Here is a 22,234-nt window from a genome sequence, read left to right on the forward strand (position 1 = left end):
CTTCCCGAATTTTCTGTTTTCTCTAGCCTTGCAGTTTTCACAAAGTTTCTCTTTCTAGCCGCTTTACTTTCTCTCTCTTGCTTAACACAATGGCTCCAGTGACTACATTCAAGGCCTTGGCCGTCGTCTTCGCCGTCGTTCTCTTCTCGGCCGCCGCTCTGGCGCAGGAGTCCAGCCCCTCGCCTGCTCCAGCTCCCGCAGCCGGTGCCGCGGGATCTGTCTCCGCCTCTTTGGCCATGATCGGCGCTACCATCGTCATGTCAATGGCGGCCATCTTGAAGCACTAGGTGTAGATCTGAGGGAGGAGATTTAGTCCATTCATTTTCTCGAGATTTATATTGTTTTCATGGAGCGAGCGAGTGGATCTACCTATACTTTAGAGAGAGTTAGAGAGTGATTTTTACTGTTTTTTATTTGTATTGATCGATGCTATTAGCAGTATTATTATATTTGATACTCTATTATTTATTGTAGGTGTTAGGGGGAAATAATCTGCAGAGTTTGTTCTCTGTGCTAGCTTGTTCTTATATTATATGTATGTGTATGTAATATTATTTGATGATTATGATTGATGGTTTTGTTACATTCTGAAGTCTTGATGCGCTCCTTTCCCGGTCAATGCTATGTTCTTTCTTTAAGATATAATAATTAGAGTCTGAGCTTCGGGAATTTGACCATGATGGATCTTCAGTTTGATCGAAAGAAGTAGGGAGGGGTGAGGTCGGATGAATCGCGTGGCAAAAGGGATTGACGCAAAAGTCCGATGTGTGCACTTCAAATTTTGATACCTCAAGCAGGGTGTTCATCCATTCCCGCTTGAGCATGACAGTGAAAAATCAACGAATTTGTTAATTACTTAAAAATAATAGTATCAGATATAAACGATTTTATGAGTTATTAAGAAAAATGTTTATTTTTCCAACGAGAGAATGTCTATCAGAATTGAACGAATTTGCCTTGATTTATTCGACAACATTGGATATCCGGAAGGACAAAATAAATTTCATACGAGTCTTTGAAGCAAATTTACAGCTTAACTAGGGACATTAAGGATGGCAATTTGAAGGTTGTACATTATGAATTGGTATTGAACAAAACTGATTTCTAACTCAACTGATTTTTATAACTAACTAAAGTTATAGTAAAAGTTAGTTAGGGTATGTTTGTATAGATACTTTTAAAAAGTCAGTTGAAAAAATTAAAAGTTGTTTAGATAATTAATAGAAAAATTAGTTTAGTTGTAAAACGAAAAATAATTGAAAAAGATATAGATTTTATTGAATAATAGTGTTTGAAATTTTATGTTTTTAATGTGATAATAATTTTTAAAAAAATACATAAAATTATTATAAAATATAAAGTTTATTTGTAAAATTATAAAATAAAAATATTTGTTACGGAAAAAAATTTGAAAACACATTGTAGATAATTAATTAAATATATAATAGATAAATATGAATATAAATTAAAATTCATTTAGTCTGAATAAAAGCTCATTATACTAACAAAGGAGATGAGGCAGAGGGAGAAATGTAAGTATAAATCTGGAATGTTCATTTTTAATGATTACCGTTTGAAACTGCAGTTTGAAAAGTCAAATTTTTCTCTGTTGAGTTTAACTGAAGTTAAAGGCCATAAGTTGATTGGAAAAGTTAACCCAACCAAATAATATTTGTTGTCCTACTCAATTTACAATCTCAATTTTATCATTTTTAAGACATTTTTATCGTTAGAAACAGCAATCTAAACATGTTCTAATACGCTGTGCCTTTTGGTTTCTCATAAATAGAAGGCAAAAAAAGAGAGTAGCCGAAAAGAGAAGCAAAAACAAGTAGGGGTAAGCAAAACCGAACCGTAACCGAAAACCGAACCGAACCGAATTTAATTTCGGTTTTTCGATTCGGTTATTTCTGTTTTCGGTTATATATTCGGTTTTTATTTTTTAAACAATTCGGTTTCGGTGTTCTGTTCGGTTAGTAGAACAAAAATTCGGTTATAACCGAATAACCGAAATAAATATATTATATATTTATATTTAATAAATATTATTATAATAAATATATATGTGAACTTTTTAAATATATTTATATTCAATAAATATGATTATGATAAATATTATTATAATAAACCACATTGGATGATGAAATATTTATTAATTAATGGTTATAATTGTGTTTTATTATTTTTAATTTAAAATTATTTTTCATATTTATATATTTCGGTTAATCGGTTAACCGAACTGAAATTTTCGGTTAATTCGGTTTCGATTCGGTGTTTAAAATTTACTCTATTCGGTTATTCAATTAATTCAGTTATCACCGATAACCGAATCGAAAAACCGAATGCTTACCCCTAAAAACAAAGGTAGAAATTGGAGGGAGGAGGCAATAATGAATGCTTCTTTTACGGCAAGAGACAAATAGGGACCCTACCTTGATGTTGGACCATAACTTTCGGTGGAAATAATGCCCTTTCGCATTTGTTGTGCTCTCTTTTGGCTGCCTACTTTTGATTGCAATCGTCATTCAGTCTTCTACTTCTTGTTTTTTTACAACTTTTTTCTGCAAAAAAAAAACCCATAAATCTCAAGTAAAAAAATAAATAAATAGAGAGTTCAAATAATTCAACCCTTTTTTTTCTTTTTACCAATTTTATAATCATGATTTATAAATAACATAACTCCACTTTTTTTTTTTTTGACCAGAACATAACTCCACTTATAAATACGAAAGTTTAAGTTACAACTTACAAGCATAACTTAATTACATTTTATTTGTAAACATACAAGTTTAATTTTTATATATATTCAAAATTTATTTGTAGACATGAATTTTTAAGATCTTTTTGTAAATAGGTTTTCAAATATATAAATGTAAATAGTACTATTTTTTTTTTAAATCTAGCTACAAATGTAAGGATTTTATCAGTGAATAATTTGTGAGCATCTCCATTCGTATTTATTGAGACTAAAGACTTGAACTCATTGAACCCAAATGATTTAATTCATCTAAAAAAATTTTGTTATAAAAATTATTTTTAAAATTCTCTTACATTTTCATTCTATATCAAATTATTTATCTTTAGGCTGAAAAACATAATTATTCCTAATTTATGGAATATACATTTTTTTGAAAAAAAATATTACAATACCTTACATAGCAGTATATAATTTTTAATTTTTGACGTTGAGTATATAATTTTTAATTAAACTATATATTTTTTAATTTTTCAGAAAACTTTAATGAAAACATTTATATTATCACATACGGCATGATGCGTAAGATATTTGGTGGTACAGTTGAAAAGGAGCTATCACGCAACTGGCAACAACTAACCGTATAATATGTAAATAAATAAATAGAAATAGATATATTAGTTTAATAAATTTAACCATAGATTTACTAAAAGGCTAAGATGCATCCAGCAAAGTATTTTATTAAGTGTATTTATTATCCTAAAATATTTAAATATATTAAGCATTTTAAAATATTTTTTTAAATGCATCCAATGTAGAAAGTATTTTTTTTATACATTTAACATCTTAACATATTTTTTTCAGATGTGTTTAATATCCTAAAATACTTTTTGATACACCGAGCATGAAGGCAAAAAGAAAAATTTTACGATATTAAATGTACCTGAAAAAATACTTTAAGGTGATAAGTGATAGATATTTTATCATGGTTTACTTCTTATTCATGACTTAATGTGAATGTTCTTTTACCCAAAGAAGATAAACTTTTGAAGGAAGGGACATTTTATTGTAAGGATAAGTTGAATACCCCAATAGAATTACAAAAGAGCACTTAACATTGAAATTTTTTTTGACTTTTAAATGTTCTGTAAGTTTCATTTTGTAGTATTTTTGCCTTGCACGGTCATTTATTGTTAAGTTTAACTGTTAAAAATATTGGTCAAATATCATAATTTAATAGTCAAATTTAATGACAGATAATGATTAGGATATTTTTGCTACGAAAATAAATTTTCAAGATATATAAGGGTCAAAAAGAACCTTCAAGTGCTTAGTGCTTGTTTGTAGATATTTATGGGTATTTAAACACCTTATTTCTTTCATTATATCCTAAAATTTTTAAATATTAAGGAATAAATATATTTTTGTTTGCAAATTTAAAAAGAGAAAATAACCAAAAAAAGAGCTGAAAATTATAAAATACCAAATAAGAAATATCAACAAAAATTTGTTACTATTTGTAAATTCAGTGTTGTCAACCCCAAATAAAATGTTTTTTAAAAAATTGACAAAAAAGCTGAAAATTATAATATATCAAATAAAAAATATCAACAAAAATTTATTATCATTTTTAAATTTAATATTATCAATACTAAATAAAATATTGCTGCCAAGTTTGATTTAAAATTAATTAATTTTTATTTTTTTGTTCTTTTTTAATTTAAAAATAGGATTTTTTTTTTTGTGGCTTTGAACAGGAATACTGCTGCTGCAAATAGTAGTAAAATCGAATATGAAGAAAAAAGGGGAGAGAGTTGAAAGGGGCGTGAACGTGAATGTTGGCGGAACCTATCACATGATGTTTGTCAACTTATTTGGAATACTTGCATATCTCATTGGATTGCCTCTCTCTCCACGTGATTTCTGCTCCCTCCGACCATTTTTGTCCCCCTCTTTTTCTTTTCTTTTTTTCACCTTTTCTTTGATATGAACATTATCGTTTTTTATTTGCTGCATGCTGATAACGTTTCAAAGTGACATTGAATTTAAAGCTTTATTTTAAAAGAAAAAAATTTGAAGGGCATTAATGAGTTTTTGCTTCTCTTAACAAATACGTTTTTAGAATTAGAATTTATGATCTCTTTTTTATAAAATTGTCAGCCTTTTTTAATGGGTTGGAGACTACATTTGTATACATATACACATTCATATAAAATAATTTGTATCATAATTTTAGATGTATCAGCAACTCAATGGTTATGGGTTTACTTGGAGCTGCTTATATCATGTCTTGCAGAGACATTTTTATAAAACGAGATAAAATTTTCCTCATCTCAATTCTTAATATAAGAGTTAATTAACTTTCAATTTGATTTTAAATATAAGACTCAAATTCATTTTGTTGCTCATACTTATTTATTTTTTTTAAGATGGTCCTTGTAATAGTTCATATGTTAAATGTTTCATTACATGGTAGTTTAAGCTAATACATATAATTAATAAGAATACCTATTTATTATAAATGATTAACTTAACTAATTTTTTTAATTTACTCAAATTAATCAATTAGTTTTTGGAAGTGATATTACCCCTCCGGTCCTTAATATAAGACGCAATTGTTGAGTTGGTTTTGATCCTAAATATAAGACCCATTTCTCATATTTATCAATTTTCTCTAAATTATCTTTATGGATACTCCTCACTCATAATTAAATAGAAGAAGAAGATGAGGTATTAATAAAGATGATTATAGTATTTTAAGAAAAACGTGTCACATTTTTTATAATTAACTAACTTACCTAACTTCCTTAATCTAATCAAATTAGTTAAATCGGTCTTATATTAAAAATCGGAAGAGTATCTTCTTAAACTCACGACTAGGGCTTTGGGATGACAGGATGAGCAGCTAACAGTGGGGGCACATCGAAGCGGATGACCATGAACCAGAGATTTTTTTTAAAAAAAAAAACTTTTTAAAGTACAGATATTTTGATAAGTGTACATAAAACTTATTTACATTTAAAGTAAGACTTTGGAGTATTTTAGATGCTGTGCTTGAAGTAATTTTTCCGTTAAAGTTGGTGACAGAACAAGCGATGTGTAGACCCATCAATCCTAACTTGGACGGGTCGAAACACTTTTTCAAGTATTGAAAATTTCTTAACTTGCATGATTGACAATTTTCTAGCCATATATCAACGATAGGCACAGTTTGAAATCACCTATAAATACATTTCATACAAATCGAGATAAAATTCTTCATACATACTTCATATTTCGTAAATTACGGCTAAAAAATTACTCATAAAACATTCCAAACAGGTATAAATGAGCACCTGAATTTCTTCCAACATAAAAAGAAGGTACGTAAATGATGCTCATAACTGCAGAACTTCATTCATCACCCAAATCAGTTATTTCACAATTCACATAATCAATATATGGGCCATCAAAGTGCTTATTTTCTCAATTCACACTCGCTGAGGGCTTAAACAAGGAATGTGGACACATGAAGTTCATGACACCATCATCAAAAATACACACTTGCAGTTCTGTATGATGCCGCTTTCTTTAGAGAGCTTATTGAGATTACAGTCGTCATATACGTCCTTCCGTTCATAATCATACACTGGTGCACTTTATTACGCTGCCCACACAATGCGCTGGTTTCGCCATTTCCCTCATACTGATACTTCTGCAAAGTCACAATACAAGTCAGAAACCTCTCACAGAATTTGGTAAATGATCAGTGTGCCTTGCATCCAAGTGAAGCTTTTTTTGTTTAAGCAATGTTAGGGATAGCAAGAACATAGAATCCAAGAAGATAAAATCAAAACAAAGAATTAAAACACAATTTCAGCATGACTTATAATTCAGAAAAATTTGGTCCTTAAGAATATACGGTTAACTGCAGAATCACCAACCATGAAAACAAGAAGAGCTTGACTTGAATAAAAAGGAACTTTGACATTGAAGCTTATCCGTTTTTCTTTATACAAGTATCCTGCAAAGACAAGACAGGTGAAGCGATTAGGACAAACTGCGGCCAAACTTCTAGACCCTTATAAAACCTGCAGGAACTAAATGATGTTTGTATTTGTTAGTGAAGACAAACTTCAAACCATGCGTAAGAGTAAACCAAGTAGTCATCTGAGCTAAATAAATTGTCGGTTTAGATGTTGCCGCTGTGAGTATTAAAGTCAAAGGGGAAAAAAATACATTTAGAGAAGGAAAAACATAAAAATCCTCAACAATAACCAAGAAAAAAAAAAGAATTTTTTTTTTTTTTTTTAAACTAGCATCATAAGCATAATCCACTTAGAGAAGGCATTTTCATACGAAGAGAGACTACAAGCTTAGAAACTTACATGAGAACGTATGAGCATCACCCTTCATCTTAAATGCATGTTAGAAAGGAAATCTGATAGCCTGTTCGCCCCATGTTTCAGTTAGTAAAATTTTTTGCATTAAACAAGTTATAGGAAGAGAGGACAGGTCAAACGGAGCAGAGCAGAAGATAAAATAAGTAATAAAATGGAAAAGCAAACCTGACGTCTTTAGCAATCACAGTGTTGCCATCTGCAGCCCCAAGATGCCTCAGAACTACTTGCTCAAGTCTGCCATCTCGGTAAGCATGCTGTTAAAAGAGAACAGAGGTGAAGGCTACCATCAATTTCTAAACATCACTTTAAACTTGAGCATCAGAATTAGTATGGGCCAAAGTCGGGACATCATCTAAGCATTTCTATGGACTGGTGCATGGGAGAAGTAGAAATCATATAGGTCCTAAACATTAGACCTAATTTGTAGTGTAATTTACGTTACGAACTAGCTTTTATATTTATGACTAGAGGTACTACCACAAAATAAAACCGCATGTCTATATCTAATTAGGAGGTAAAATATCAATCACTTAATTATTCTATTCTTGTATCATGAATCAAACAAATTTGTTTTGCTTAGAAAAATGGATTGAATTTGGCCTTTGTTCACAAGGATAAATTAATAATGTCAAGTCTCAGGACCAAGAAAAACCAATATTCCATATATACAGGTTTAATGACTTTTTTCTTTTATTTTTAGGGGAAAAGGCCAATAAACAAAAAGAGCGTACAAAAAATACTACTAATAACATTCATAAATTACCTTGTAAAAACAGCTAGTACCAAAAGGGCAGTTTCCATTCCCAAAGTCAAAATGCTTGCAATCAATTGATCTACAAAGAGCAATCATTAGCTACAACACATGCCCGCGCGCACAGAGATATTAATGTTCCAACCAAGAATCATCATGTAAAATCAGACTTTGCTTACACATGCATACCAATGAAGAATGAGAGGTGAAGTAGAATTACCAATAACCGCCCATAGATGAAATATGCAATTGTGATTCGAAGTAAAAACACCCCAATCTAATTAGTGATGTAAGTCATAGATTGATTACAAAAAACCTGTGGTTTTAGAGTGTGTGTGTGTGAGAGAGAGAGAGAGAGCATTCTTCAGTAGTTAAGAAATTACTTGAGCTTTTCCTTGTAGCTGTCGATGATTTCCTGTTTTTCTTCCGTTGTAGAGTACCAAATGACACTTGGAATCACAAAGTAAGAGAGCTTACGACAAATTGGACAGGCCCTCAATGTGGTATTCACGTCCATTCCCAGAGTTGGGTTACTATTACGCCAATTCCTAATACAAGATATGCAGAAGGGATGATCACACTCAGAGAGCAGCCCAAACTTGCGTTCAGCTGCAGTGGGCTTGGAAAGAACACGCTCAAGGCAAACACTGCATTCAATTTCTTGACTTCGTTTCAAAGCCTCAAGATGCTTTTGCTTTTTTTGGCAAGCATTCGTATGTTCCTCTCTTTCTTCAGGTCGAAAAGGATGTAAGCAGTGCTTTCCACAGGTAGGACACAAATCTCCGTGAATAAAAGGGCATTTCTCCTTCCTAGGACAATTACCAGCAGCAGCAAAAGAACAGATAGGACGCTCAGAAGGATCATTAATTCTGGATTCACTGGCATCACTATCCTCTAAAAAATCCTGATGCCCAGGTTCTGGATTCCAAGCTTGAAAATAATCAGGAATATGAGGCTCAGATTCTCCATTCCATGCAGGAATAATAGGAAAGGAAAGTCCACTACGAGTAGTCAATTCAGGAATTGTAGCAGCCCCATTTGATGCAACTCTAGTACTACCAACTATAGAAGAATCTGAATTTAGGGGGTGTACACTGGCAGAAGAAGATGGATGATAGGACTGTTCACGGGAAGCTTTGACATGGTCATATCTGCAGCGACTGCCATAGGCACAGGCTCCTTTCTGATAAAACGTACATATCTGTCAAAACAAGACGAGATGCAAGCAGCAATTAAGAGCAATGTATATCACTGAATATTTAAAGGAAATCACTGAAGCAAAGAACTTGTATCAAATACGTTGTTTGGAGGATCTTTCCAGTCATGAGAAAATTCACAATGCTCCCCCTTCAAACATGCTCCATGGGCAAAGAATTTGCAAAGAACCCTAGAGGATTCAGAAAAGGACAGTATAGAAGTTAGAATAATATGCAAGCTGAAATAGAACGACATACCATCTCAAAACAGGGAACAAGAGCATTGATTGTCCCATAAACTTCAGAAAACAGGGTCAGAATTAGAAATAGTTAGACTCATATCCACAAAGAAAGACACCGTGCGCTAGTTAAAAGATTAATTCATGGCGAAAAAAGACGTCCAAGGCCAACTATAAAACTCATAAACAAGAGCAACGAAATCAAATTCCACCCCTGTATAGAGTTCTGAACATTTCCTAGCAACCGAGGAACATTTTTGATATTCATTGGCTATTATGATAAGAATTAAGTAAGTCGGATTGTACACAACAATAAATCTACAATTTACCTACCGCTATTTGCATCGAACAATAGCTTCCCAAAATCAAAAACAATAAAAGGAAAAAAACTTATGCCTTCGGAATAATTTATGGGCCATAAATCGATTGAAAATTTTCCCGGTGTAACATAATAGCACAAACTTCGGGCGAATTGTTATCCATTTTGCATCGTTTCTTGGCTTCCCTGCATTTGACAATCCAACAAGCCAAACAACCTAACTTTCATGGTCAATACTCATTTCATACACGCTCTTTTGTTCATAAAAAGATTCAAAATCTCACTCCTTTTTCATTTCTATCTGAAATATGGAAAGATTACCCAACCAATAAGAAAAACTAAAGTGTTTCCTTCAAACACCAGAAACCAGAAATAAAGAGAACCAATGACACAAACGAAAACAGATAAAGAACCAACAACAACCATAGCCAAATCACAATATCCAGAATCAGGCCACAAAAATGGAAACCCCTGCGTACAAGAAAACAATCAATCACACATTTAATAGCTATAAGGTCCTCACCTCTTAGACATGGTGGGATTTGAAATTCCGTTAAATTAATCGAGAGAGGCGGGAGGATCAAAACCCTAAACCTCGAATAAATTATTGTTGTTTTGAAATAAAAAACAAGAAAGAAGAATCAAAATCCAGAAATCTCTGTGAACTATGATTGGAGTCCCGCCTGAAGGAGGGCGGTGTAGGGGGCGAAGGATAAGGAAATAGAAAAATTATAATTATGAGAAAAGATAGATTTGCGCTCAGAGATTTGGACGGTGAGCATAAAACAGCCTCAGTGACTGCAAGTCGCAGAAAAATGGTTGAAGCACAACAAACCAATCTAGCGCCGTTTCAGCTCGGTGGGTTAACTCGCCCGAGTCCGACCGTCCCCTTCCTCCCTCGGGCAGTGTCCCTGTCTGGCACATAATTTTTTTAATATAGCATATAAATTAATATCTATATGTAAATATTATTTTTCAGAAATTATACCAAATCAAGTGCATTATTTATTGATGATATATTGATTGATTGGATATGTAGAACACTTGATTATTGGTTAAGAATATTTCCTCAATAAAAATAAAAACATCAACTATTATTTTTAATATCAATTTTTAGTGAAATTTCTTTTGGATTAATATCATTTTTAGTCCATAAAATTTATTCTCATTTTGATTTTAGTCTCCAAAACTTTAAATCAACAGCTTTGATTAATGAAATTAGATTCATTTTGGTTTGGCATAAAAATTTTGCTTTTGAACCAAGGACCAAAACCAAAATAACGTTAAATTTTAAGGACAAAAATTACCTGCTTTAATTGTGAGGGGTCAGAACCAAAATAAAATTAAATTTTATGATCAAAACTATTAATTTCAAATTTTACAGAATAAAATCAAAATGAAATGCCAAAACTAATACCTAGCGTTGACTACCTGCCATTGAAAACGAGATTAATGTAATCAATTAATCATTTGAGTCTCGTGACAGAATTTTGATTCAGTGTTTGCTGAAAGCAACTTGATTATTGATAAAATGGCCAAGGCTTCACTTAAGAAGATGTGTCATGTAGATTGAATTAGAAAAATGTTTGAGGATTCAAGATGCTAGATGAAGTCTCTTTTTCTTTCAAGTTAAAGTGCATTCAGCATCTCAAAATATTTTTTCGAGTGCATCTAATACCTTAAAGTATTTTGTAATGCATTCAACATTCAAAAAAAATTTTGGATGCTTGGATGCACCACAAAATACTCCAGGATGCTAAACGCACCTGAAAAAATATTTCAAAATACTAAATACACATTAACCCCTCTTTTCTTTCATGTTTTTGTTTTGCTTATCCGCTTTTTTCTTAAACTTTGGTGTTGTTATGCCTAAGCAATTAATATCTTGTTGCCTTTTGAAGAATTATTCTAATTAGGTTCAATAATGCTTGAATCTCATACAATCATCAAATAGTCATTCAGGCCAAAAAAAAAAAAATCAAATAGTCATAAAAAAAATGTTGTTTCTTTGTTGGCCCAAAAATTCGGGGGGAAAAAAAGTGACGTGCGGTCATTATGCAATATAAAAATAAGCTAACACTCAAGTCAACCATGCAAACTGCCTAAAGAGCGAGACTTATAGCGGAGCAGGGAACATAGTTAATACTCCTCCAGTCCTTAATATAAGACCCATTTAATTAATTTAATTAGATTAAGAAAGTTAGATAAGTTAGTTAATTATAAGAAAAGTGACACATTATTCCTAAAATACCATAATCATCTTTTTTAATACCCCTCTCCCTCTTCTATTTGATTATGGTTGAGGGAGTATATATAGGAGTAATTTAGAGAAAATTGATAAATATGAAAAATGGGTCTTATATTTAAGACCAAAACCAACTCAAGAATTAAGTTCTATATTAAGGACCAGAGGAGTATTTTAGGTTTTCAAAAAGTTAAAATCAGTTCTAAATGAACATGCTAATATTACAGATTAAAGACAAAAATAATGTTTATTAAAAAAAACAAATAATGTTAAAAATATTCTACGCATGATTTTACTTATTGAGGAGTAAAACAAACACTTCATTTCTATAAAGCTGTATTTCTATTCTTTTCACTCCAACTTCCTTCATGCTAAATAACTCTCAAAATAGATAGCACAAACTGTACTGTTCACGTGATGCATCGGTTCTATTTGTGAAGAGGACCACAGTCAATAACTGAAGAAAAGCTTTCCATTTCAGCTTCAATCTTAATATAACCTCACATCAAATATTAAGCAAATTTAACATTCCTTCATGCCAAACCAACTCCAGGGCTGTAAGGATCAAAAGAACCTTGCCATGGGAAATCTCAACCTGTAAAAGTAGGCTGACAAGTAACATCTTCGAAAAGATTGCAACCAGCAAAATATACAAACCGGCAAAGGATCCACAAAATAGAAGTGCAAGAGCCAAAAGCCTTCAGTTACAACTGACATTTTCCAATATGAAATGTAGATGCCGTGCATTAGATGTAAGGAATCACCTCCAAAACCTAATTAATCATAAACATTAAATAAAGTAAAACTAGTCATCCTCGTCCCCTTCACTATCTTCTTCCAAGTTAGATTGCATTATCATTGATAAGAAGGCTGCTTGCGAAGGATTTAATTCATCATCATCCCCAAAAGGGTCATCCAGCGATGCTGATAGATCCGCCATATCCAAAAAACCCATTTCATCATCAGAATCTTCATCATCAAAAAGTCTCGGTCCTGAACCAGAGGAAGCCAGCATATCTGATACAGCCATCATCTCATAAGGATCCATATCTTTAAAAAACTCTGATTCCCGCATGATGGAATAGAATTCACCACTTTGTAAATCAAATTCACTGAGCATATCCATCATTTCATACATATCCATATTATTTTGTGCTCTGGAGCGGCGACGACGTGGTGGCTTGCCATGTTTCCATGTCACTGAGCCTGGCTTCACAGTATGCTACAAGACCAACCATCAAAATAACTACAGGTACCACGATAATTCTTCTAATGAATAAGAAATTGGAAACGATCCTAGGCAAAACCGTAGTCCCTGATTCAGATGGGTACCGTTAACCCATATTACATAAACTCATGATCCAAGTATCACAAACGGTTCATGCTAAAATGTTTACAAACAATACAGAAAAATCCCACACAAAGGCTTTTTTTATTTTATATAGAGTAACAATCAGATTGGAAACATTATTGTTCAGTTAATTAAGTGGACAATTCCCTATCTTTTCCTTCCCCCCGGGGGGGGGGGGGGGTTGGGTTGGTTTTCAAAAATTGTCCAAAGAAGAGTGCTTCATGCACTTGTCAGCAATCATGACAATCAACCATACACGGAGATGAGAGATGATAACTCTGTTACCTTATAGAAACACCTAGCTCCAAATGGACAGTTCCCATTTCCAAAGTCAAAATGCTTGCAATCAATCAACCTGACCAAGACAAGAGCACATTTAATAAAACATTCTAGCTGTCGCATCACCCAAAAAAGGAAGGGGGAAAAAAAAAGCTCTTTAGCTTTTAATGATTTATTGTTGAATTTACCTAACGTTCCACGTAATCAGATTGTTCCCTAGGTAACCTAATATATTGTGCCCAGAACTACATTGTAAATATAAACCAGTGCATGATAAGAAGAAAGCATGCATTTGAAAGAGAGGGTGCAAAAGGCATAAAGCAGCCATGATAGGAAGGGAAATTTTTGGACAAGAAATCACAATTGGTTACCACAATTAAAGAGAAAATGAAATTAAGCGGTTAATAAGTTTAATGATAATGTTGAAGAAGATAACTGGGTAAGAAATTACTTGCAATTTGCCTTGTAGTTATCAATAATTTCCTGCTTTTCTTCCTTTGTGGAGTACCATATAGGACTTGGAATCACAAAATATGATAGCTTGCGACACACAGGGCAAGTCCTCACTGTATTATTGTTATTAGCAATTTGAAAGACATCCGCTTCAGAGTTCGAGGCACTGTTCCGCCAATTCCTGATACAGGATAAGCAGAAAGCATGGTCGCATTCAGGAAGCATCCCAAACTTACATTCAGAAGCTTTAGGCTTTGAAAGAACACGGTCCAAGCAAATATTGCACTCTATTTCTTGACTATCTTTTAATGCCTGATTGTATTTTTCCTTTTTGTCACAAGAATTCAAATGATTCTCTCTCTCCCTTTGGTCAGCAGGATGCAAGCAATACTTTCTACAATACAGACACTGGTCTCCATGAATGAGCAAGCATTTTTTTCCCAAGGGACAGTTGGCGGCAGCATAGGTACAAAAGATATGCTTTGAAGGCATAGCATTACTAGATTCACCAACATCACCACTCCTCGGAGAATTCACATGCTTAAGATGACCAAAGCTAGCAGAATTTGTATTCTTGGGGATCCACCGTGATTTTCCTCCGCTAGTATGATCTATGACAGACTTTGAAGACAGAGATTGCCGACCATTTTCTGAAGATGATGCAGAACTTGCCTGAGAAGCTTTGACATGTTTATATCTACATCGACTACCATAAGAGCAGTGTCCCTTCTGATAGAATGTGCAAATCTGCTCTCAGCAAATAAGACAAGTGAGAAACATATACAAATAAATTTTTGCATGGGATACATATACTATGGGCTATGGGATACTGATATTTCAAAATGAAACCATGTCATATCTGATGCATGTTTGACACATATCAAATATGATATGTAACAAATTACAATCGTACGGAGATACTATTTTTATTTTATGATGTCTCATATCCAAGTCAGAATCCGCTCTTTAAAGGAAACCAGTAAGGCAGTAAATTACATCAACTGGAGTATCCTGTACGTCATGAGAGTAATCACATTGCTCGCCTCTGAAACATTTTCCACGGGCATAGAACTTACAGACCCTATGAGGAATTAAGAAAAGAATTAGAATATATAAATTACAGGCACGAATAATCAAAGAGGAGTCTGCAATTCCAATGGAAAGATATAAAAAAACACAATGACATGATATCATACAAATTAAATCTCACAGTTTTGAACTTGCTGAAAATTCTGACATAGTATAAATTGTAAAGTTTCAACCAACGATAGTAACGTAAAGTTACAGCAAACGCGTGCCAAATAATGAGGTCATATATTAACCCACAATAATCCCTCAACAGACATCCATTCTTTTAATATCAAACAAAGTGGAAGAAAAGCAATTAAATAACTACACGAAACGCTTCTTCCAACATCGTTCATGATGTCAATCGATAGGGATCCATCCTCCGTCAAGAATTCGGAGAACACTGCCCAACCGATATCCCCAAGCCAGGTTCATTCCACATATATCAGCAGCCTAAATCATCCTAGAAACCAAACGGCCAGCATGCAAAATAAACGGCAAATACTTAAATGAACGAATGAACATCACAAAGTCACAAGAAAAGACACCAACAGCGACGAAAGTAGGCAACATTCGAAACCCCATTTCCCAAGAGAACAACGAAGGATTAATCAATTAAACCTAACAATTATATACAAAATTTCACCAAATAAGACCAGAACAAAGATAAATTGAAACTCTTGCCTCTGAGACATAATGATCAACTGACAAAGAGCGAGCGGGCAAGCGCAAAGAGGATCAGGAGTTTAAAATTGAAGAAGAATAGGCCTTAGAGAGATGGAGATGGATATGAAGCGCCGATAATTTCGCAGATTAAAGGCCTGACGCCTTGACCTAAGCAAGAAGTAAAGCTTGACCCATTTGAAAGATGATGAGCGAGGGTTTTTGGCGGTTAGGATCCTATACAAATACGAGCACCAGAAGGGCTTTATTTCAAGCTTGAACACTCCCGTCCGTATGAAGTTACCAAAACGCCCCCACCGTGCGGTTTCCGCGTGAAGACTACGCGCTCTGTGGCGGAAAAAAGAAGTTAAGGACTGGATTTTCTTTCGTAACAAACAAATTCAATACAAATTTCCGAGCATTAATTAATTCTTTTCAGATTATATAAAAACTGGGCTGTTTGGTATTTGTCACGTCGTTACGGAGTGAATGCGATTTGATGTTGATTTGAAAATTTATTTACCATGATATCTTATTGATTTATGGTTATCTTCATTGATACTATCTCATGACCTAATTATAAGACTTAGTTAACTAATTTGAGGAGATTAAAGAAAAAAGTTAAATTAGTTATTTATAATAAATAGGTGTTGTCTTTCCTAAAATATCCTTACTAATCAACTATATTGGTTAGAATTATAATTATTAGAAGGATTATCTTAGAAAAAAATGTATAAATATGAGAGACAAATTGAATTAGGATCTTATATTTAGAACCAAAATAAAAATTAAATAAGGTTTTATATTAAAGACCGAAATTTTACTAAATATATATATGTTGGCAAAAAAAAAAGTTTACTAAATATATACACACACAAGTATGGTTTTTCTAAAAACTTATCACGAAAGAAAAAGAATACTTAAAGGCTTGGAATTGGAGCTCCTCGGCCCATTAGGTGTATCAGGCCTTTGCTTAGTCTACTTACAATCTAAATATTCTCTTTCTTGTTTGCTAAAAACCAAGCCAACCAAGAAGATGAGTTTAATAGAAGAATTTAGTCCCTCGTAGTATAACAAATTAATGTTTAAATTTTTATTAGAAGAAGTACTCATATTTAGTTTTTGACAGTGTTTCGAATAAGATTGTATCTAATAAAAAAATATTTATGTGTAGGAAAAAAAGCAAGCCAAAATATTTTCTTTATGAAAAATATTATTAGTGTGATTTTCCCCAATGCACTTTTCAATTAGATGTTTTTTCCCCAACCAATTAGAGAGCGTTTGAATTTTGAACACTATTGTATATTTCATTCACTACTCTACCTGCACTATGAACTTGGCCTTTCTCCTGATCTGTTATGTTATGTCTCCTCCTAATAATAATAGGGGGTATTATTACTTTATCTTGAAATAATATGATCTTCTAATCCTAAATATAAAAGTTTATTAATTCTAAATATGTAGAAGACTTTATTTTACTCTATTTCTTAATATATTTTTTTCAAGCTGTTCTTACTGATTTCATACATTAAAAGAGAGGTTCTATATGCTTCTAAGGTAAATAATCAAAATATATTTTTATATAAATAATAAACTTGAATTAATTTTTTAATACTGTAAATTAGTTATTTGAAACAGTATGTGCATAGCAAGATTATGGGGGTGTTTAGTTGAAAATCAAACCATGATTTTATAAGTAATTTTATGATGTGAAAATTATTACGTAAGAAGAGTTTTGTCTTAATTTGCATGAAAATAATTTTTGAAAGTACTTTTTGAATAAATCAAACATCCCGTCGAGAATTGCAACGTTATATGCATAGAGGTAAATGAAGGAACACATACATTAGGGCAGATTAAAGTTTGTTACGTAATTGATGGGGTTTTGTGACTCCATACTCTAATTGTAATTGTAATACATGTTCAGAAAAAATTATAATTGTTATAACCTTAAGCTTTTTTGTTTGTTTTTTGCAATAATAATACCCTTAAGTTTGAGAATATAACCCATTAACGTCCTACAATATAATACCACAAAAATGACGTAATTAGCTACATATTAATAAGTTAGTGTATATATAGTTTATAGCAATAAAAACCTGATTATGTATATTTTGAGAGAGCACATAACATTACCAAGGTCTTCAGCCCTTGGAAATCATGTCATTTTTTGTAACCAAGCTCATAAAGATTTTTGAAAAGGAAAAAAATGTTTGAGGGATTAAACATTGATCTACCATAAAGATTTTCTCAAGAACGTGTAGATGAGCATACATTAATCAACGCATATATATACATGAGGAAAAATCACGGTACATTCAATCACATGCATGAAGAAAAAGTACAAAAAACCTTTTTTAAAAACCATATTTAAGCAGAAGAAATTAAACTAGACACTAGCAATATCACAACATATATAAAAAGACAATAATTAATATCTAAGAGTATATATATAATACATGATTCTATTGTTTTTGGTTCCTATTTCCAGAAGTGACACTGAGTCCCGACCAATTGGAGTCTGAGTCCGAGTTAAATCACTGATTCCTAACAGTTTTTTATTCACAAACCTCAAACTCACAAGATCTTAATCAAACTTGGAGAGAAGAAGTCAGGTGTAGTAGAACCTCCTGGAATAGGAAACATGTACATATGCAGATAATTAGCTAGAGGATAATTAATGAGTTGAGCCTTAGTTTTAATTATCTTCACATTGAGTTTTCAGCATCATGTTCAATCTCAGAATTTGCTTCATCTTCTTCCAGCAAGCTGCAATTATCAAGGCCAGGAAAAGCTCCGCCATGGCCATGGCCAAAAGCCCTAATGTGGTCTTTAAGAGACCTCTTGTGTTTGAAGTCAGAACCACAAAGGCAATACCAAATTTTGCCACAGTTCTTCTCGTGGGTCCTCCAATCACCTTTCACAGCGAAAGCTTTGCTGCATTTTCTGCACATGTAGGGTTTCGTGCCGTGCTTCCTCTTGTAATGAGTTTGCAGGGTTCTGAAATCCTTCAGAGGCCTTGCCCTTGGATGCTCTATGTTGTGCTTGCAGTTTGGCGCACAACAGAAACATGGTAGCCTTAGCATTGCCGTAGGTTGTGTTCCTCTTAGAGAATCTGGACCCTTTCTGTACTGAGACCCATGCCCCCACATATGCATCTGCAAAACCTTATAGTGTTAGTGTCATAGTGGCATTTCTCATGTTTTAGACATAGTCTAAGCTAAATGGCATCCAATAACAGGTTTTATACATGGATATGTAGAAGATTGAGAGGGTGTTTGGCAACCCTTAAAAGTGCTTCTGAGAAATACTTTTTCGTAAAACGAGACAAACTCCTCTACATGTTTACTTCTTAAACCATAAAAACACTTTTGAAATTATGGATTGATTTCCATTGAAATACCGCCTGAGTCATATTTTTCTAACTGGTGTTAGAGATAAGAGATAAAGAGAATAAAATATATCTAGAGTCTACTAATTCTCTCTTTTTACTCACTTCTAATTAATTTCCCATCTCTAAATCCATATATATTATGCGCTTACCAGCTTAATTTAAAAGATAAAATATGTTAGATGCTTGCATTAACATGACACAATTCTTCAATTAGAAATAAATATTTGGCACGGGGTGCCTTGCTCTAATAGTAAAGCTAGTCCCCTTGCATGGGGGAAGGTAGAGTGTTCTATCCCCACAGGGCAAATTTCGCCTCCTTTACAATTCAAATAATAATAAAAAAAGAACATTTCCAAGTTTATGATCTGACATGTTTCTGATATACTACCTCCTGTCTTAATTATAAAACCTCATCTATAATCTTAAAACGAAGTCTGATGATTATTACCAAAAGCAGTATAGAATGTGTTGGCTTTTGTAAGCTTTATAAGTAAGGTGTTTATATAAAGCTAGCCAATTTCTAAGTCCTTGTGGCTTCATAAGTTGAAACTTGTAATGCTTATTGGAACCCGCATATCATAGTTCTTATTTGCTTCCAATAATTAAGAGATAACCACAAATTTAAGCTTCTTTTCAAGGGATTAAGAATGATTCAGAAACTGATCCAACCAGTAATAATGTTATGTAGAGCTAGAAAGAAATGAGATAATATAGGGGTTTTGTTTTTTTCGTAAATGAGTCAATAATACTCCATATTTACACACACGTTCACATGATACGCTTTTACCGATAACTTGAAGTCTCCGTACGGTGTTTGGAAACAAGTTTCATTTAGTTCAGAAACCAAACAGGTTTTCTGTATTCTAGATCTGGGCTCTGATGAGAACAGGCTTCAAGAATAATGACTTCATATAGATGCAGGAGTAGTACTACTGCCTTTGGCAGAGAAAAGTGAGCTGATGAAAGACAAAGGCTTGATGAAGTAATTAAGTAACATCTCAAACAGACCCTATATATATATATATATATATATATCATCATTAACTGGTAATTACTACTCCCTCCGTTCCTTATTATAAGAGACAAATAACCGAAATACGTTGATCAAAAAAACAGTTAAAATTAGTTAAGAACAATTAATGTGTAAAAAGTATATTTTTTTTCCAAAAATGCCCTCATTAATAAGGAGAGAGAGCATGAGAGAGAACAATTAAATTATTAAAAGAAAGAGAAGTGGGAGGGAGAGAGAGTGTGAGTTGGAGATAATAAATATGGGTAAAATAGTAAATCAACACAAAAAGGTAGAGACAACTTGTAAGTGTCTCTTATATATAGGAACATGCCATAAGCATCAAATGTCTCTTATAATAAGGAACGGAGGGAGTAATTTGTTTTCCTTTCCCATATTGCACAGTTCTCAAGGTCACCTTCAAACAGAAGAAATTAACATCTCAAAGTTCAAACAATTACTCTAACCCTTTCCATGAAACGTAATCAAAGTGCTGAGCCTGGGTATGTGAGACCGAACAAATAGTCACGTTTAGATATGAAAAAAGAAAAGAAAGAAAACCAAACAAACACATGCAAAAAAAGGGTACAAATCAAAACATAATAATGGCCTGGAACTGTATTGTAACCGTAGTGTACAGTAGTGTTTAAAATAAGTAAAAAATAGGTATTTTCATACCAGTTAGAACATATAACTCTGTGGTTGTGATCGGGAAGTCGTAAAGGAGACGTATGTGTAAATGAGTGGGAAAAAATACGGCCGAAAGTACAATTATATAATTCGCATCACGGTATCCACAACAGTAGAAACAAATAATCAAAATTTAAAGCTAGCAAGCACTTTTCAGTTCTCACATATCTAAACTGGAGAAGGAGAGTACCTGAAGATTATTGTATCTGTTGAAGGTTTTGGAACAGACAGGGCAAGAGAACTGTGTAGGGCCAATGAGAATCTGAGAAGGAGTAGGGATCCAGTATTGGCCTTTGGCCAAGGGATCAAAAGAGTAGTGCCCAGAAACGACACCACCTCCACGACCCCCACCACCACCACCAACTTCTTCTTTCTCCATGGTCATCGTTTCAATGGAGGAACAGGAGTTTGAAATCTGAGTATTACTACTGCTACTGCTAGTGGTAGTATTAGTAGCAGTAATGGAGGGGAGTCCTATGCGTAGAGCAACAGTCACAGTTTCATCGCTGGAAGTCTCAGCCTCTCTATCTAGAATTAATGGTTCCTTACTATTGCTTGAAGGTTGTTCAGCTGGTGCTTGCTTGTACTGGTTTGTGAGAAGACTGAGATTGTTCAGCAGAGGAAGGGCTTCTCTTACAGCAGGAGGAGGAACAGAAGGAGGAGGGGGTTGGAATTGAATGGAGAAACTACTGTAAGAATTGGAAGGGTAGAAGTGAGGATGGAGGGGGATGAAGTTGAAGGACTTGGAGAAGAAATTGGAGGGAGGATCTGTCATGATGATGAAGAAGAAGAAGAAGAACGGTGAAATCAACCAGTTGTGGTGATGAATGGTTTTAGGTGTTATATATATATAATATAATGACTATATATAAATATCGCGTGTAAGAAGTGTGTGTGACAGCGACATAGAGAGAGGGGGGGGGAGGGATGATGATGAAGATGAAAGAAGAAGGGAAGGAAAGAGAGGGAAATAAGAAATTACCCGATGATGGGAAAAGCGAAAACCAAGAAGGGAAAAGAAAACAAAGGGACAAAGTAAAAGCGGAGGGCAGAGTCAGAGGTTAGACTAGCAGCTTGTCTCCCCAAAAAGCTTGAGAATTGTGGCTGTTGGGTTGCACCACCCGCACTCCTTAATTACATGGCTTGACCAGCATCAAAAACACATGCTTCTTCCTCTAACATGCTATTCTTAATATAATAGCTATCTAAGTACTTCTCTTGTCATATTTACAAGGCAGAAAAAGAAGATCTTTTTTTGTCCTATTTATAGTGTTAAGAGAAATTTTTTACATGAATGTACAATTGTATCTCTTATTTATTACTGTGTTAACTTTGTTTACATGTGGTATAATGTATATTAAATAGGAAAAAGTTAGAAAGTTGTTAAATTTTAAATGAGAGTTAATGAAATTTAAGTTTTTTTTAGTTTATGTAAAACATGCTGAAAGTGACTTATAAATAGGACAAGAGGAGTACCAAATTTTAGGAGGTGTTTGGATA

General features: G+C 33.3%; 3 protein-coding genes across 8 annotated transcripts; all 3 read right to left on the minus strand.

Moving 5' to 3' along the window:
- Nucleotides 1-646: 646 nt before the first annotated feature.
- LOC114755156 (zinc finger protein WIP2-like) lies at nt 647-21,537 on the minus strand. 2 transcript variants are annotated; one of them, XR_003741278.1, is made up of 3 exons: nt 20,925-21,537; nt 18,140-18,799; nt 647-660 (listed from the first exon to the last, which is right to left on the minus strand). XR_003741278.1 is itself a non-coding variant. In XM_028944037.1 (2 exons), exons 1-2 carry the CDS (start codon nt 21,507-21,509, stop codon nt 18,350-18,352), a joined length of 1,035 nt encoding a protein of 344 aa, XP_028799870.1. In that variant the 5' UTR covers nt 21,510-21,537; the 3' UTR covers nt 18,050-18,349. The 2 variants fall into 2 exon arrangements, 1 of the variants encoding a protein (XP_028799870.1); XM_028944037.1 differs by lacking the exon at nt 647-660 and having other exon boundaries at nt 18,050-18,799.
- On the minus strand, nt 5,942-10,237 carry LOC114755155 (putative RING-type E3 ubiquitin transferase C3H69). 4 transcript variants are annotated; one of them, XM_028944036.1, is made up of 7 exons: nt 10,106-10,237; nt 9,128-9,215; nt 8,212-9,029; nt 7,841-7,910; nt 7,063-7,331; nt 6,619-6,698; nt 5,942-6,389 (listed from the first exon to the last, which is right to left on the minus strand). In XM_028944036.1, exons 1-5 carry the CDS (start codon nt 10,114-10,116, stop codon nt 7,191-7,193), a joined length of 1,128 nt encoding a protein of 375 aa, XP_028799869.1. In that variant the 5' UTR covers nt 10,117-10,237; the 3' UTR covers nt 5,942-6,389; nt 6,619-6,698; nt 7,063-7,190. The 4 variants fall into 4 exon arrangements, with proteins under 4 accessions (XP_028799869.1, XP_028799866.1, XP_028799865.1 ...); XM_028944033.1 differs by lacking the exon at nt 10,106-10,237 and having other exon boundaries at nt 7,063-7,123; nt 7,243-7,331; nt 9,128-10,084; XM_028944032.1 differs by lacking the exon at nt 10,106-10,237 and having other exon boundaries at nt 9,128-10,087.
- LOC114755151 (E3 ubiquitin-protein ligase makorin) lies at nt 12,282-15,838 on the minus strand. 2 transcript variants are annotated; one of them, XM_028944028.1, is made up of 5 exons: nt 15,663-15,838; nt 14,907-14,991; nt 13,909-14,657; nt 13,464-13,533; nt 12,282-13,049 (listed from the first exon to the last, which is right to left on the minus strand). In XM_028944028.1, the coding sequence occupies exons 1-5, from the start codon at nt 15,671-15,673 to the stop codon at nt 12,633-12,635; spliced, it is 1,332 nt and encodes a 443-aa protein (XP_028799861.1). In that variant the 5' UTR covers nt 15,674-15,838; the 3' UTR covers nt 12,282-12,632. The 2 variants fall into 2 exon arrangements, with proteins under 2 accessions (XP_028799861.1, XP_028799860.1); XM_028944027.1 differs by lacking the exon at nt 15,663-15,838 and having other exon boundaries at nt 14,907-15,641.
- Nucleotides 21,538-22,234: the final 697 nt, after the last annotated feature.

The sequence above is a fragment of the Neltuma alba genome, unplaced genomic scaffold (assembly GCF_004799145.2).
Source record: "Neltuma alba isolate B1F8T4 unplaced genomic scaffold, ASM479914v2 tig00010231_pilon, whole genome shotgun sequence".
Taxonomy (NCBI): Eukaryota; Viridiplantae; Streptophyta; class Magnoliopsida; order Fabales; family Fabaceae; genus Neltuma; species Neltuma alba.